Raw genomic sequence first — 17946 nt, forward strand, 5'->3', positions numbered from 1 at the left:
ACGACATTTTCTTATGTAACTAATAATTTATGACATTTTTTAAAAAAAAATTATTATTATTCTTTTTCAACACGTTACTAAATATTACTTTATTTACATTATTTGATATCAGTATTTTGATTCTGTTGCTGAGTTGGTAGATTGGGTTAAGAAGACAGGACGTGAGCATGGTTGTGTTATCTCAGTGCAACGTTCAAGGGAGAGAGGTGTTGAACTTGTATGCAATCGAGGCGGGGAACCAAAATTCAAGGGAACGGTGAGGCATACCGGGAGTATTAAAAGGGGCTGTCCATTTAAACTTGTCGGGAGGTACCACGCGCCAGGTGGTTGTTGGAAGCTAGAGGTTGTCAACGAGACGCACAACCACGAACCTGTTTTGTTTGAGGAGGGGCACCCGGCACTAAGGAAACTGACCGACTAGGAAATTGATATGGTTGCGACATTGCATAGGCAGGGTCTGAGGGCTGATCAAATTAAGTCAGCCATAAAGAAAAGGTTTCCTGGTAACAAATGTATTACTAGGGATATATACAACATCGTGAAGCTTATTGATGACCAAGATAAAATTGGTGAAACCCCTATGCAGGTACTTGTTTTCAGAATATTATTATTTTGTAAGTGTCTTTTTAATATATATTATTTAGAATATATATATATATATATATATATATATATATATATATATATTCTGTAAGATTTAATAATAATATTATTTATAATATCATTTAATTATAATAATGATGTTTAATAAAAATATTTGTAATATTTATTAATACTTTGTTAAATCCAACGTAGGTACTTGAAAATTTTCTTCAAACCCATGGGTTTACCTTTTACACATGGGAGAATCCTTCCACCAATAGGACGAAGAATGTTTTCTTTTATCACGAGAAGTCGCTTACCATGTGGCGTGCGTTCCCAGATTTGTTGTTGATTGACACGACGTACAACACCAACATGTACAAGTGGCCGTTCGTTCAGTTTGTTGGTGTGACGTCGACATCAAAGTCTTTCTGTATTGCGCACGTAGTTATCTTTAGGGAGCAAGAGTGTAAATTCACATGGGCCCTGGAACGCCTTAAACACATGCTCGTCGATTGCAGGGAGCCGCATGTCATCCTGACTGACAAGGACCAAGCCTTGATGAATGCCTGTGAAACAGTCTTTCCCAATGCTACCAAAAACCTTTGTAGGTGGCACATCATGCAGAACATACAGAGAAAACATAAGAGTCTTTTCCAGGATGATATCTTTAAATCATTCAATTACTGGTGGAAAGTACTGTATGCCTCGCCAACAAAATCTAATTACTACTACAATTGCGGTCAAATGGAAGCAGCGTTAGCTGGACACGACAAACGTGGTAAGTCTTTGTCCTTTATGTACACATGATTTTAGATTCTAGTTGTACATGTGTAGGTTCCCAGCCGGATCTTCACAGGAGTATCTCGTAACACGTAGGTGCGGAATCCCTACGTAATACGATACAAGCGTAAGATGTAGAATACGTTAAATCGAAACACGAACACACGTTACAATACTAAAACGACACGTTGTATTGCAACACTTCAACACGTGATCTCAAATCACAAATACACGTTCTTGAATCAATAATAAAAACAAGCCGTAAGTTGAGGTTAAATACACCTCGACAACTTCGCCTAACATGTTAGGCGAAGTTGTCCTAACTTCGCTTGTCCACAAGTTCGCTTACATCCCAGGCGAACTTGTGTGACACAATATCTAACACCAAATCAAACAATCTAACTCGATTACAGACACATACAAAACACTAGATACTGAACTACTGACATCATGCACCAACAGACTCCCCCTTGGCAGTAGCTTCATATCTCTATCTTCATTCACGTGTCTAGTAATCCCAAAATCTCGTGTCACCAGTCTTCACGCATTAACGCCTTCTCTAACACAAACAGAAACCACTCTCTGATATTTCTTGGCTTCATCTTTCCATGCAGGAATATAGAATATCTTTTTCTCGTTTAGCACCTGCAGGTCAGCTTGAGACAAATTCACCAATACACTCTCAGAACTTCTTGTTCATCTTCATCTTCCATAACCGCTTCAGCTGTTTGGCTATCAACATACCACCACTTTAGATTCTTTAAAACATCCTTGGGCATTGTCTTCATTGGCACTTCTTTCAAACACCGAATCAGCTTATACTTCATTACCATCCAAGGTTTGCCATCAGCTCTCATTCCTTTTTCCTTATCTTCAACTAGCTTCCCTTTCTGCGGCTTTAACAACTCAAACTTTTTCTCTTTGATACTCTCTTTCCACACAATCTTCCCAATAATTCTGGCCATATTATCATCACTTCTATTAATCAACCCCAACTTAGCCAAATCCTTCACCTCACACTCAGGCAAGGTATTCAAAGATCTCAACATCCTCTTAAAGTACTGAATCCCATCAAAACGTTTAATCACAAATAATCTCAACTGCTCATCATACAACCAGCATATAATACCCTTCTTCGATTCAGCATACCTTTGATATTGTAACTTTTCTTGAAAATGGTCGGAACCGCTAGCTTCTTAGTCTTTACAAACCACTGAGCGTAGCCTTCTTTCCATCTCGGCTGCTCTTCCCATTCAGACTCATCACTTTCCATATCTTGACCCACATTTGCCTTATCAACGTCTGGGATATCGTGTTCAACATTGTCATCAACAATCTCTCCCTCTTCAATCTCCCTATCAATCACAATCTCAGCTCCTATCTTTTCAATCTCCTCAACTGGTAACACATCGTCATCACCCACAACATCATCATCCACCATTTCCTCATCATCCACCACCACAACATCTTCACCCCCTGATCCACCTGCTGTATCAGTTGACTCCCCCTGAGATGTGGAAGTCCCAAGAGTTTGTTCAGTTCTTGGCAACTCACCACCTACACCTTTCGATGCATTGGGATCATCGTCTCTATCATGACTTTTCTTTGTTCTCAACTCATCGCCCTTGCAGCTCGTCTCCCCCTGAGATGCTAAGAACTGCTTTAAAGCATCAAAAATTTTACCGTGCTCAACCAGGAGGGACGATTGGATCTGATTTTCTGCTACAAGGCGCTGGATAGCCTGAGTCTTGATCAGATTGATTCTAGACTGTTCAGCCACTACCCGTTCAAGTGCAGCTATCCTTTCAGAGTCAGACAAGGTAGCATCAAAATCGAAACGCATATGAGAAACGTCTTGAGCATACGGTGGAGGTATTCCCAGACTAGCAGGAGTGTCAGAAACAGATTGAAAAGTAACCGCGGGTGGTATTGTGACAGATAACCCCGCAGTAGCAACTAATGTCGACTCTACAAATCTTGCAACAACCTCCGATGGAGTAAGAGTAGGACGTGGCAAAGAAACTATCTCAGGAGCCGAAAGCTGAAACGTGGTAGGTGGAGTGCCAAATGATGATGATGTAGTTATCACGGGAGCACATGAGATGATCGGTCCTGTCACATTCATCGACACAGGAACCATAGTCATACCAGATAAAGCGGGTGGAGAAAAACGTACCACCCTCGAGCTTTTACCAGCTCCCGAACCCTCACCGGTTCTGATCCTTTTCGAACGGCGTATCAACCGGTCTAACTCCTCAAAATCAGACTCATTGTCATCCGAGTCTTTCTTTCTTTTTCCATGTATTCTTTCCTGTGTGACCAGAATCTGTCGTGCTTCAGCAATATCATCAGCGGAGGAGTCAGAGTCGGTTCTCTCAGAATCAGTTACAGACGTAGCTACCATCGATACATTTACACCAGAAACCTCTGCTACTGAGACTTGAATCTCTGCAGCAGGATCAACTCGCTCCATATCAAAGAACCCTTGGCCACCAAAAGCAGCTTCAAGATCTACCTGTTCCTCCGGAGCCACAACAGGAGCAGCAGGTAATGCTTGCTGTACCACAGGTGGTGGTTGAGGAACATCAGCCTGTTGTGGTGCCGGGTCCCGGAATTCATCACCAAGAGGAGCAACATAAGCAGGGTTTATCAAATAACCAAATAATGGAGTATGCCTCGGACGAAGCTCTGGTTTACTGCGAGCACTCGACGACCTGCATTGCGCAAAGATCCTCTTGCTTACGCTCTCAACATAACGAATGGGACGGCGTTGAGGTAGCATAGGAGCTACATGATTCAAGATCATCTGTAAGAATCTTGGGTACATTAAAAATCTTTCACGAGCGACCGCGCGTCTCTGACGATCGATTTTATAAAACACCATCTGACTGAAGCTGTAAGGCTTGTTGTAAGTCAGTGCTGTCATTGCTGATTGCATCGCTGCACCCACACCGTCAGTACCAGCTTTACGACCCGACATGCACACAATCATCACGTGCATCAGAAAACGCCATTGATCCAATAAAAATCCCTTTCTCATCTGTGTGTCACCCAATGGACCCGAATAGCCCATTCGTAAAAATGCACCATCTCTGAATGGAGCCGGAAAGTCGGTTGGATCATTTGTAGATTCAGCTCTGAACTGCAAAGCGGCCCTGATCTGATCTGCTGAAAACTACACCACCTGATTGTTCACTGTGGCGCGCATAACTGGAGGCTCAACTCTACAGTCATACTCTACCGTTCGCCAGAAATCTTCAATGTTCGGTAGAGAAATGGGTAGAGTTGTAGTAATAGCGTGGAAAATACGTGAGCGAACAAGGAAGGAGATGATCTCGCGATAATCATTGACACCACTAGCATCCGGATCCAACCTGATATACATGTTATGACCTGGAAAGAACTGTCTGTTGTTGTCACCGCCTTCATCACCACCAGCACCACCAGCTCCCGCTACAGCAGCCATATCCTGCACAACAAACGGTCTAAGTTAGAATATCGACAAAGCAGATCATAACTTCGCCTTTTACCATGAGGGAAGTTATGATAACTTCAAATGTGTAAGCGAAGTTAAACATATGGCGAAGTTGAGTACAACTTCGCCTTGACCTTAACTTCGCCTGATAACAAAATAAAACCTTTAAATTAACAGGATAAGCAGTAGGCGAAGTTAAGTATAAGGCGAAGTTTCGCCCCTGAACAACTTAGAATAATTAATTAATTAAAACGCAGGCGAAGTTATGCCTAGGGCGAAGTTGAGAACAACTTCGCCTAAAGCTAACTTCATCTGAATCTGAAACGGCATAGTAACACAGGTCTGATCAAGGTTTGATCGGAGAATTGGTGATTGATAAGATAAAAGGATGTTACTATGAAGATCTAGACGATCAAATTAGTTATGAACACATTAGAAAGAGATTGGTTATCGGGTGTTTAAAGGTTTGCATGAACGAGGTCACAACTTGGACCAAAACGACATCAGATTAACATCATTGACAAGAATTATAAGTTATACTGAGCCTACACACCTTTAACACGGATTGAAAACAACTAATATCAAGGATTGATTCGAGGGTTAAGTTCGCCGTGGGTTAATTGAGGATAAGTTCGCTGGGTTTGTGAAAAATGTAATATAGGTTTGAAAGTACTTAGGCGAAGTTAAGGTTTACTTCGCTTACTCTTAACTTCGCCTCTGAACAACTTCGCTTATGGTCAATCATGGTCAACTTCGCCTCTTTACTAGTTCGCCTAATTTAAATTACAAAACAGAACCTTATAGTTTGATCAAAATGCAACAGTCTTTTAAAAATTATCCGTCAAAGATTTAAACTTTACGATCAAAGAACCAAGTAACCAAGTTTTAAACCATAAAACAAATATGCAACTTTAAATTTTAGTAAATAAATAAACGGGATCAAATTTCAGTCTTGACGGGGACCAGCATGTTTTAGAAAAGATCCGAACAGGAATCATACTAATTAAGTGGCTGTCACATAGATCCATGTTCAGCGGTATTATGACATAGAGAAATAGGTTGTAAGCAGGTATAAAGCTTAGTATGGTTTTTATCGCTTCTGTGATACGGATTAGGTTCAATTAAGCTCAAAATTTAGATGGACATCACATGAGAGAATGTGATGCCTTCTATCTATTCTCAAAGCGTATTTGGCTTTCCCCAAGTCACCCCGAGTTGAATTCGACCCGTAGTGTCTGATTAAACAATAAGTACATATCGATCTTTAGAGTCTTCTTCTCGTTCTCTTTCTTGCCTCTTGATCGATAAGTATAACATCATAAGCTTCAGAAGGCTTAACAACACACCTTTTTTTTATACTAAATATTAACACAGCTTCAAAAAATAGATGACTGCAAGTCCCGAATCTGGATCACTGCAGGTACTTGACGCACTATCTTCTCGAGAATCAGAACACTTACGGGCTCGTGTATGACTGGGTAATCACTTTTCTGCCTATCATTCGGAAAGTTGTATGTGGATACATGCACAACTCTAAATGATTCTCCACATTAAATCGAGGAGATTTAGTTAGTATCACTTCTACTTTTACGCACCATAAAAAGCTACCATGACATTCAATGGCCGTTCTAGAGTCTTTTAGGCCTAATAACTTCACTAGTTAAGCACACAGAAATAGTATATCTATCACTTTCCAAGGTTGGATCAATTTTCTTTTAAACATTGTATTGAAACTTCCTATGAAGTTATAGACCTGAAAAATTATATCATCTCCCATAAAAAAAATTTTAAATTCTATCGCCCCGATCAAGTCGAAGTCTTCAGGTAAACGGCTATCTTGAAGATCCAATGGATCAGCTGGACCGACCACATACGAGTATGTGTCCTTCTAACTAAGTATGAACGACTATTTTTCAGCGAAAGAATAAAAACACATCTTAAACCGCCCCGGTCACTTTCAGTCATTTGGTTAATGGCTATCCTCATAATCTACTAGTAGAAGCAAGGACCAAACGTATCCGAAGATATGTCCTTCAAACTGAAGCAACCGACATAATTCTAAGCGATAAAGATGTTTTTGTTTTATTTTTTTTATTTTTATTATTATTTTTTTTAAAACGAAAAACCAGGTTACTCGGGATTGATCATCCCATTAAGTTCAACAAGATTTTGAAAACGATTTCGGTCAAACGCTTTAGTAAAAAGACCGGTGAAATTATCCAACGAATCAACCTTTTCTAGCACTATTAATTTCTTTTCAGCACAATGCCATATAAAATGATGACGAATGTTAATGTGTTTAGTTTTGCTGTGTTTGACGGGATTGTTAGTTACTGAGATTGCAGCAGTGTTATCAATACAAATAGGAGTTTGAATGAAATTCAGACCGTAATCACGCAATTGCTGTTGAATCCAAAGAACCTGGGAGCAGCAGTTTGATGCTGCCATGTACTCTGCTTCACAAGTGGAAATGGCTACAGAGGTCTGTTTCTTGCACTGCCATGACACCAATCTTCCTCCCAGAAACTGACATCCACCGGTTGTTGACTTCCTGTTCTGGTTGCAAACTCCATAGTCAAAATCTGTGTAAGCGACCAAATCCAGTTCTCCCCCTTTCGTGTACCACAATCCCAACTTAGGCTTGCCTTTGAGATAACGCAAGATCCTCTTCACTCCCTTCATGTGAGATTCTTTCGGGCTTGCCTGAAAACGAGCACAAAGACAAACTACAAACATAATATCAGGTCTTGATGCAGTTAAATACATTAAGGAACCTATGATTGCCCGATATTGGGTGGGGTCCACGTCTTCATCACTGTCTGAATCAGCACCCAGTTTATGGTTGACGCAAACTGGAGTATCAAATGAAGTGCTGTCTTCCATCTTGAAGCGTTTGAGTACGTCATGGACATATTTTGTTTGATGAATGAACATCCCATCTTTCTTCTGATCAACCTGCAATCCCAAAAAGAAAGTTAATTCGCCCATGGCGCTCATTTCAAACCTTCTTTTCATGACTGCTTCAAATTCCTGACACATGGCGACTCTTGATGCAGCAAAAATGATGTCGTCCACATATACTTGAACTAGTAGAAGATCTCCCCCTTTCTCTTGACAAACAGTGTGCTATCGATCTTTCCTCTTTCGAACCCATTCTCAAGCAAATAATCGGACAGAGTTGCATACCAGGCACGAGGTGCCTGATGTAGCCCATATAAGGCTTTACTCAGTTTGTACACATGATCCGGAAAATCTGGGTCAGGGAAACCTGAAGGTTGTTCAACGTACACCACCTCATCGACTTTTCCATTTAGAAAGGCACTCTTCACATCTAACTGGAATACTTTCATCTCTTTGTGCGCAGCAAATGCCAAAAATAAACGAATTGCCTCCAATCTTGCCACAGGAGAAAACACTTCGTTGTAGTCGATTCCTTCTTGCTGATTAAACCCTTTTACCACTAACCTTGCCTTGTTCCGTATGATTATCCCTTTCTCATCTCTCTTACATTTAAAAACCCACTTTGTACCAATAGCATGTACATTCTTTGGTTTTTCAACTAATTTCCACACCTCCATCTTCTCGAACTGTGCTAACTCTTCTTGCATGGCTTCGACCCACGAGCTATCCTTTAGAGCCATTTGATAGTTCTTTGGTTCAATCTGGCTGATGAAGCAGGTGTACAAACATTCATTTATGATACCTGTTTCTTTAATACTTGCGTAAACACAAGTGTGCTCATTCAGACTTCTTCTTGTTTGAACACTGTCAGACAGATCACCTATCACGTTCTCCAACGGGTATTTTTGTGAATTTCAGTAGTCGGAACTGTACCGACCTCCAGATTGTTTTCTAAGTTCGAAGAGAGTTCATCTATGGGTGATTGATGTTGAGAGTGAAATGGATTGTAGAATTCTTCTTCAGGCGGAGCCGCTGAAGTATCAACAGCACTTGACGAAGAAGGTTGACTTTCATCGTATCGCGGACGTTGCACAACATTTTCCTCCTCGTCATACAGAATCTGTGAAGCAATTTTCTCATCAACTTCTGCAAAATCCAAGTAAAGCATATTAAAAGATTTGAAAAGTTTATCATAGTCGAAAGCTTCAGCGGGTCCCGTGCTAGGCTTTGGTGATTTGTAACTTGTAATATCCGTGTTACATACCACCTCAACCTTGCTGTTCGAAAAATTAAAGACTCTTCTGTTGGGTGTACCAACAACATATCCGACTAAAATACCTTCGTCGGCTTTCTCACCAAATTTTGAGTTTGTCTTTAATATCTGTGACACTCGTCAATTTCAGGTTAACTCCGTTAATCCAAACTCCGTCAATTCAAACTTAAGATCACTTGATCTATAACGCACATCTCATTACATTTAAAATAGAGTCTTAAATGACGCTTGACAATTACTACATGTGTAGTCTTTCGGGATTGCACCGAAACGCAAACGAGTTGACGCAAACCATTGGTAAATAAACGAAAAACAACCAAACAATAATTATGTGATAATTATGTGTTAGGCTTATGTGTTATTTGATAATATCATTTAAAACACTAACTCAAGATACAAACAAGTTACTTTAGGCTAGAAAAGTAATACTTAAAAGTTGAGGGACCTATGTGTAACATATTATTATTAAATAATATTAATAAACCCTAACCCTCTCTCCCACTCTCTCTAAACCCGACGGCAGCCCCCCTCCCCCCTCTCTTGCGATCGGCAGCCACACCCACACCCATATCACCTTCGTTTTGATCTTGTTCTTCATAATCGGAGCATCCCACACTCGTTTCTAAGCATCTCTCACGTTTCTCTTGGTTGTTTCTGCGTTTTTAAGGTATAAACATGAAACCCTAGCTTTGTAAATTATGTATTAAGTGTTTATATGCTTGATTTTGATTTGAGGATGATTGATTATGCGTTGGTTATTGGTTTAGATAATCATATGTGATTTTGAACGGTGAAATATTGTTGAATCATTGATTGTTTGTAAACCCTAGAGGGTTACTACTGATTTTTATGAATAATTATGTTTATTACATGTTTGGAGATATGTCGTATGCTTAGGATGCATGTTAGACAATTGTTTGTGCTTGCTGAGTTTTGACAGCAGAGATTGTTAAACTTGAACGACATGTAATTTGTTAAATATAAAAGCAAACTGAGCTATTTATGAGTCTAAGAGGTATTACTATGAGTCTAGTTTCCAGAAAACCCAACCACACCTAATTTGGAGGTGTTTTGGTTGCTCAAACGATTTAGATGTGATTAAAGGTCAAAACTGGTACTGGACAGATTGTAAGTTATGTTTAGACAACTGTAACTAAATGTTAATGTGGAAATTGGTCGAGGTTGTTAACACTACAGGGTACTATGTTGATTCTAGTTTCTATAAAGTCCAATTTTGTAATTTTTGGACAAGTAAATGTTAACTTTTATTATTTTACAAAACTGAAGTGCAAATCTGAATTGTGAGACCTGCTGTTAGGTTGTTTTGTAATTATCATATCTCATGAACTACAAGATCAAATGAGTTGGTTCCACTTCTGGAAGTTAACATATTGAGTTAGGAACCTAACCCAATTGGTCTTGCATTAGTTGGATCTTTCATTTAACAAGAATAACAAATAACATTCTGTTGCGCATGATTTTGACTGCTGTGAGTTGCTGTAATGTTTTGATCATTGTGAGAAATCTATGTGGAATAAAAATACAATAAAATATGTTCTGGAAACCTAACTCATGTATGCTTTTGTGAAGATTTTTGGTGAATTAATTGAGATGCTATGATCTGTTGAATAGAGTAATCTTTCAAGTAGAATTCTGTCTTGATGAAACTAGCTGCTGAACTTTGTGAAAATACTGAAACGTGCTAAGTACTAGATAATTGTGATGTTTTGACCAAATGGCCCTTGCGGGGAATAATTGCTAGTAATGAACAATATTAATACATGATATGTAAGTAGTTGTTCACACATGTAACGTATCACGAATGTGTTTGTTGAGACACACACAATTCACAAACGAAAACGAAACAAATTTTATGCATAGGTATTATGTGCTGAGTCTAGAGACTCGATAATAGTTCCAACACTTAGAAAATCTCATTTATTGTTTTAGAACGCTAGTGAGGATTTTTCTGTGACGCGCATCCTTTGGTTTACTCGTTTTTGGAATTCTTCGCAAACAGTGAGTTTCACGTTTCCCCTTTTAACTCTTTTAAACGCTTTTCACTTGGGGGAGAATACATACTCCGAAACGCTTTTAGATTTTGTTATTAGATTATATATCACTTGTAAAGGCTAAGTGGCAAACGAAACAACTGAAGTCCTTCACACATCGAACCGTTTAGTATTGGATAATAGCGAGTCACTGTTGAGTAGTACTACTGGGTTTGACAAACCCCACCCAACGCTAAGCTCGACTGGAGGTCGAGTGGGTGTAATTTTGGCTAACACATTACCATGGTCGGGATAGACCTCGTGGCAAGGCACATGATAAACAGTCAGCTTCGGTGTCGAACACTTAGTAATACTTGCTTTATAGGCTAGCTACCTATAGTATAATTGATTTAACACTATCTGGTAATGCAAAACGCTAAACGCAAAACGCAAAACGCAAACGCTTTATTTTATATAAACTTGTGAACTCACCAACCCCGTATTGACACTTTTAGTAAGTTATTCTCAAGTAGCCGAGGCGGGCGCGCGGTATAGGATCATGCATTACTTTGAACGTTACTGTTTATGCAAACTTGTTTTAAACTATTATTATTGGGTTTTTAAGTCGTCCTGCGTGACGCAACTTTTGGTTAAAGGTTTTACGCTTCCGCATTTATTTACACTTAAAGGTTTTCGTGGTTTGAAAACTTTATTTATGGTTTGATTATAACTAATGATTCCGATCCTGTTAGTTCACACCCTCTGACGGTAAAACTCTGTTAGTGGATTTTGAGGGTGTGACAATATCGTACATGGGGACCCGAAAGGTTCGAGACCATTCAAGTTTGGCTTTCTACCATGCATAAGTTCATAACAAGTTTTATTCAGTCTTTTAACAGTTAAAACACGATTAAGGATATAACAGGCTGTGGCAACAGCTTCAGCCCAGAACACCACGGGAAGTTTAGCATCAGCCAGCATAGTTTTGGCTCCTTCAATTAGCGTTCTATTCTTCCTCTCAGCCACCCCATTTTGTTGTGGAGTATACGGGGCGCTGTACTGATGGTCTATCCCTTTCTGTAAGCAGAACATCTCCATCTGGTAGTTCTTGAACTCTGTCCCATTATCACTCCTGATGTACTTAACCTTTCTTCCAACAATATTTTCAACCTTGGTAATCAAGTTAATTACCAACTGAACCGTCTCATCTTTTGCCTTTAGAAAGTATACCCAAGAGTATCGAGAGTAATCATCGGTTACTACCAAGCAGTATGAAGTTCCACCTAGACTCTTTACATTCACGGGACCAAAGAGATCCATGTGAAGTAGATCTAGGGTACAGACAATTAAGTTAACCTTCTTGGAGTAATGAGATTTTTTGTGTTGCTTTCCCTTCTTGCACGACAAGCATTGATCTTCAAAGTTAAAATTCTTCAAGGGAACACCAAGCACCAGCCCATTATTGACAATGTAATTTATTTTGCGAAGATGTATATGCCCCATTCTTCGATGCCATAACTCTGACTCAGACTCAGTTGCCTTTGACAAAAGACATGATTCTTCGGTTGTCATCTCAGTTGACCTCATATCCATTACATACGTGTTCTTTTCTCTTGGAGCTCTCATCACCACCCATGCCTCTGGTATCTTGAAACCAGGATAGAGGACGATTGCCTCGTTTTTAGTAAAATGCACCGTGTAGTCTTTGTCACAAATCTGAGATACACTCAACAAGTTATGCTTCAATTCTTCAACAAAGTTCACCTTCTCCAACTTCATTTTTCCATTTGTCACTGTTCCAATACCAGTGATTCTACCTCCACTCTCTCCAGCGAAACTAACCCTACCTCCTTGAACAGGATTCCATTCATGTAACAAATTCTTGTTACCAGTCATGTGCCGGGAACAGCCACTGTCCACAACCCACAGATTGTTTATTGCCCTGCTCAACTGTTCCTGCACAGTTAAAGAAAAGATTAAAATCTAGGGACCCAAGACCTACTGGTCTTGGGTCGATTAAATCTGTTAAACGGCATACCGTACTTTGGTTGTCCAAAGGCAGTTTGAGGATGATTCCTGTAAGGTCTGAAAGGAAACCTTCTTGAGGATTGACTATGAGGCCATCCAAACCTTAGTGAATTAACTGAATTATAATTGTTGGTTTGGTTGTTAACTGGGAAAAACTGAGATCGATTTCTTTGAAATCTTGGATTAGTCCAATGTCTGAACTTTGGTGTGTACGTATTCTTACTAGCATAATAATTACCATTCGTTTTATACTCAGTTTTCGGAGGACTCATACCTCTAAATTTTCTCTGAGTTAGAGGACAATCGGCAATAAGGTGTCCTACTTGATTGCATCTGAAACAGCTTCTATGTTCAACTTTCGTCTCAACAGTTGTTTCAGATGTTGAGGTTGCATTACTACCCGTTTGTCTAACATATGGTGGGACAAACGGATTTAGGGAAGAATTCTTTTCGTTTGGCTTATATTCCTCCCCTCGTTTCAGTAACACTACCTCTTCTTTTATCTCCCCCAATTCGGATGATTTGTCCGAATTTGATGAGACAGAGCTAGGAACAGCAATCTTAACCTTAGGAATTGGCTTACTTGTTTCGCTCTTATCAACTTCAGGTTCTTTAGTTGAAATTTTGACTGGAACTGTCTGACTAATCTCAACATCAGCAGATTTCTGATTACTAGGATTATAAGTATAGTTATTGTTATACGGTGGTGGAACTTCAGAAAAACCAATTCCCCCTTTGTTAACTGGGGAACGTTGAACACTTATGATGTGATCAAGCATTGCTGAGGAATTTCTAAATTGTTCAATTTTTCTGTTTAGTTCCACCACTTTTACCTAGTAATCAGCTATCTGTTTATCTCTTTCAGCAATTAGTTTGGTTTTTTCTTCTAACACTTCATAACTAAGATCAATTACTTGAATTTTATCAGCTAGACTGGCTTTAAGACTTCTGATATCTTTTTCACTAGCTTTTATTTTTACCGAGTAACTGTTTTCTCTAGTTTTAGTGTAGTGGTGATCTTCTTTTAACGTTTTAAATTGTGCGTCCAAACTAACAAACTGATCAGTTACAGTTTTCAATTGTTCAGACAGATTCTCACATTGCATACAATGAAGTTCAGAACTTACCTCAGAGAGCTGATCGTTCACTTCTGCCATATATGCTTGATTTTCTCCCGTCTCTCTCTCGCTCCCTCCAGTTTCGATGTTTACCAAATTAGCCTGTTCGAACACTTCCTCAACTTGCAGATTCCAGTTGTATCCACCATTCTGTCTAGATACCATAGCTCGATTCTCACTACCCCCTCCATTATGTTGTGCAGGCCTGTTCTGACTGCGTTCGACTCTTTCATTTGTACATTCCTTGGCAAAGTGACCATTTTGTTGACAGTTATAACATCTAACCTTTGATTTGTCAAACCCTGGTCTTTCTCCAACGAACTTTCTACCCGTTTTCTTCATGAATCTCTTAACCCTTCTTACTATCATAGCCATTTGCCACTGCAAATCCATCTCTTCCAAATCATCAGCATCGATCTGATCATAGTCTTCATCCAAAGTTGCAGGGTCGACTATTTTACCTTTGATATAGTTCTCATAAGATGCAATGAAGGATGCATAGAGAGCAAACTGCTGTTCAGCTGATTTAACACTCATGAGCATCTGTGAGTATTTGTTGGTTGGAACATTTGATGAGAAATTACCAGTTGTTTCTTGAGGTTTTGAAGAACTACTACCTCCAGCTACGAGACATACGTCGCCATCCATATTAAGAATCACATGACCATCTCGAGTTGAGTTGGAGTTTGATTCTCCCTTTGAGTAATAGGCAGACGATTCTGATTTTGAAATTGAACTTGAAGAGACTTTCGCACCATACATTCCCGGATCCTGAACCTGATCAGTTGGTGTCTCCTTTCGAACCATGATGAGCTCAAAATTTCGTAACTTATTGACTGCTGTTTCAAGATCAATATTGGCAAATTCTTTATCCTCTCTCATCAAAACCGTATACATTTCCCATTTCGGTGGAAGAGCATCAAGAAGTTTCTCCACTATCTCCTCTTCTTTGTATACAATGGAGTAATTGCTGAGTTCGGTCATCAAGTGATAATCTCCGGTGATGATATCGTCAAGTGATTCATTTTTCAGATACTTGAATACAGAGAATTGGGTTTTTAGTATCTTTGTTTTGGAAGCACGTATCCCCACATTACCTTCATATCGATTTTCAAGTGCTTCCCATAGCTCTCTAGCAGTTTTGTACTTTTTGAATGTATGAAGAATCTCTTGTGGAAGAGCCATTGTGATTGCTGCATGAGCTTTACTTTCTGCCTCATACATCTTTTTTTCTTCCTCTTCCATCTTATTGTACTTCTTAATCTGTTCACGACCCTCAAACAAGGCTGTTGGTGGAATGTATCCATCTTGTATGCACACCCACATCTTAGCATCTTGATATTTCACATATTGTTCAAACCGATCTTTCCAAGCAACGAAATCAGTACCCTTGAGCATTTTTGGAGCTTTAGTTGCTGAACCGGCTTCAACCTCCATTTTTACCAGTTCTGTAATATTTATCGAAGTCATAATTGAAAGAAACACAACTCAAAACACAAGGAAAGTATATAAAAAAAATATTTTTTTTTATTTTGAACAGTGATCAGTAGGCGAAGTTAATATAACTTCGCTTGAATTCAACTTCGCCTCACAACTTCGCTATACTCTTAACTTCGCTTATACTTAACTTCGCTTGATCTACAACTTCGCTTAACTTCAACTTCACTTGATTGATAACTTCGCTTAACCTTATAAGTTCGCTTAAACCCTAAGAACAGTGACGGCAACTTCGCCTGATGAACACAAGGTTTTTGCAGGTTTTAATTTGACGTATTGCGAGGTATGCGAAGGTGTAATGGGTTATATTTGATGGTGGGTGATGGGTAAAACACAAAAACCAGGTATTTCAACGTAAACTCGTTCCGCGAATAGTCAAACGGAACGATCTTAACACTCGTGTGATAATCCTGAACCACACAATCACGAGCAAAAGCTCTGATACCAATTGTATATTCCCAGCCGGATCTTCACAGGAGTATCTTGTAACACGTAGGTGCGGAATCCCTACGTAATACGATACGAGCGTAAGATGTAGAATACGTTAAATCGAAACACGAACACACGTTACAATACTAAAACGACACGTTGTATTGCAACACTTCAACACGTGATCTCAAATCACAAATACACGTTCTTGAATCAATAATAAAAACAAGCCGTAAGTTGAGGTTAAATACACCTCGACAACTTCGCCTAACATGTTAGGCGAAGTTGTCCTAACTTCGCTTGTCCACAAGTTCGCCTACATCCCAAGCGAACTTGTGTGACACAATATCTAACACCAAATCAAACAATCTAACTCGATTACAGACACATACAAAACACTAGATACTGAACTACTGACATCATGCACCAACAACATGGGCTAAAATGTTTTTTTATTATTTGTTTGTAGAGGCTTTGTATTATATTCGCGACAACTGGTTGGTACCCTACAAAGAGAAGTTCGTGTCGTGCTGGATTGACGACCGACTAAACTTCGGCGAGCATACAACAAACAGAGTAGAGGGCCAGCACACGAACTTGAAGAGATACCTTTCGGGGCCGAACAATTCGCTAGACTCTATTGCGGCGTTTGCCCTTGAAGTCGTGAATTCCCAAATGGAAGAAATCAGTGCGACCCTTGAAGACTCTCGTGTTAGGATCAAGAAGTACCATAAGTTGACTTTGTTTGACAAGCTACATAACAGGGTGTCACTTTTTGCTATCGCTAAACTTGACAAAGAGCTGACCTTGCTTGACACATTGCAAGATACGGGGGCGGAGTGCAACCACCGGTTACAAACATCATGGTGCTTGCCGTGTGCTTGTAAGCTTAACTGGTACACTATTAACAATATACGCATTCCATTAAAAGACATAGACCCCTTTTGGAGGAAGCTCGATTTCAGTCCGGCGTCTGTTGGACACGAAGAACCAGACTATGAAGCGGAACTGGAAGATGTGAAAAAACAAGTTATAGGACTAAACAACCGAATGCAAAAAAAAGTCTATTCTCAAGTATAATGTCTGTTCTTCTTGGGAAATCAAACAAGGAGGAGCCTGAGAAACGAGAGGACCCTAGGGGGCGTCCAAATCTAAACCAACAAGCCAAGAAAAGAGATACCCCTAGACAGAGCTCGTACTCCCCGTCCCCGTCAACTGATACCCACAGACACAGGTCGTACTCCCCGTCCCCGTCAACTGATCCCCACAGACACAGCTCATATGCCCCATCCCCGTCATTTGATCCCCACATACACAGCTCCTACGCCCCCTCCATGTCTTTTGATCCCCACAGACACAACTCCTATGCCCCCTCTCTGTCACGGGAACCAACACCCGAAGCCCCCACCCATTCGTTGTCGCGTTCACGGTCTCAGTCTCAGGCTCAGGCCCGGTTTAAGATACCTAAACCACCGAAACGCTCATCTAAAAAGCAAGAGACTCCAACCGACCTTGGCTTTCTATTACTGCATGACCCAAAGGGGTTCCCAATCATAGAAAGTTATAGGCACCTCATTCCCACCTGGGCATACCCGTTCATTTCAGGTATAAAAGATGTAAAGCCAGATGGTAATTGCGGTTTCAGAGCAATCGTAGTCGGCTTAGGCATGCGTCAAATGAACTGGAAGGAGGTCAGAGCAAGCATGAGGAATGAGATGGACACTAACAAATCGTGGTGGACGCACAGGTTGAACTACGAGATAAACGGTAATTATGACATGGTTCGTGATTCGCTGGACTACTCAACGTCTGCTTTATTCCAGCAAAAGAGTAGGTGGTTTAAGTTACCAGGGCACGGACACGTAGTGG

The 17946-nt window shown here is 40.0% G+C and overlaps 1 protein-coding gene across 1 annotated transcript; it reads left to right on the forward strand.

Annotated features, from left to right (window-relative positions):
* The first annotated feature begins 430 nt into the window (after positions 1–430).
* On the forward strand, positions 431–17157 carry LOC143582882 (PKS-NRPS hybrid synthetase cheA-like). The gene is made up of 3 exons (XM_077065353.1): positions 431–586; positions 796–1363; positions 16547–17157. Exons 1-3 carry the CDS (start codon positions 431–433, stop codon positions 17155–17157), a joined length of 1335 nt encoding a protein of 444 aa, XP_076921468.1.
* Positions 17158–17946: the final 789 nt, after the last annotated feature.

The sequence above is a fragment of the Bidens hawaiensis genome, unplaced genomic scaffold, assembly GCF_021521415.1.
Source record: "Bidens hawaiensis isolate Kalapana, Puna unplaced genomic scaffold, B.hawaiensis_p1.1 tig00032039_1, whole genome shotgun sequence".
NCBI lineage: Eukaryota > Viridiplantae > Streptophyta > Magnoliopsida > Asterales > Asteraceae > Bidens > Bidens hawaiensis.

What these genes read in the sequence shown, in the direction of transcription:
- LOC143582882 (XM_077065353.1), top strand. Translation starts at nt 431, where the DNA reads ATGGTTGCGACATTGCATAGGCAGGGTCTGAGGGCTGATCAAATTAAG. An exon ending in TTGGTGAAACCCCTATGCAG is followed by an intron (nt 587 to 795) that starts GTACTTGTTTTC and finishes AATCCAACGTAG; the next exon opens with GTACTTGAAAATTTTCTTCA. An exon ending in AGCTGGACACGACAAACGTG is followed by an intron (nt 1,364 to 16,546) that starts GTAAGTCTTTGT and finishes ATTTGTTTGTAG; the next exon opens with AGGCTTTGTATTATATTCGC.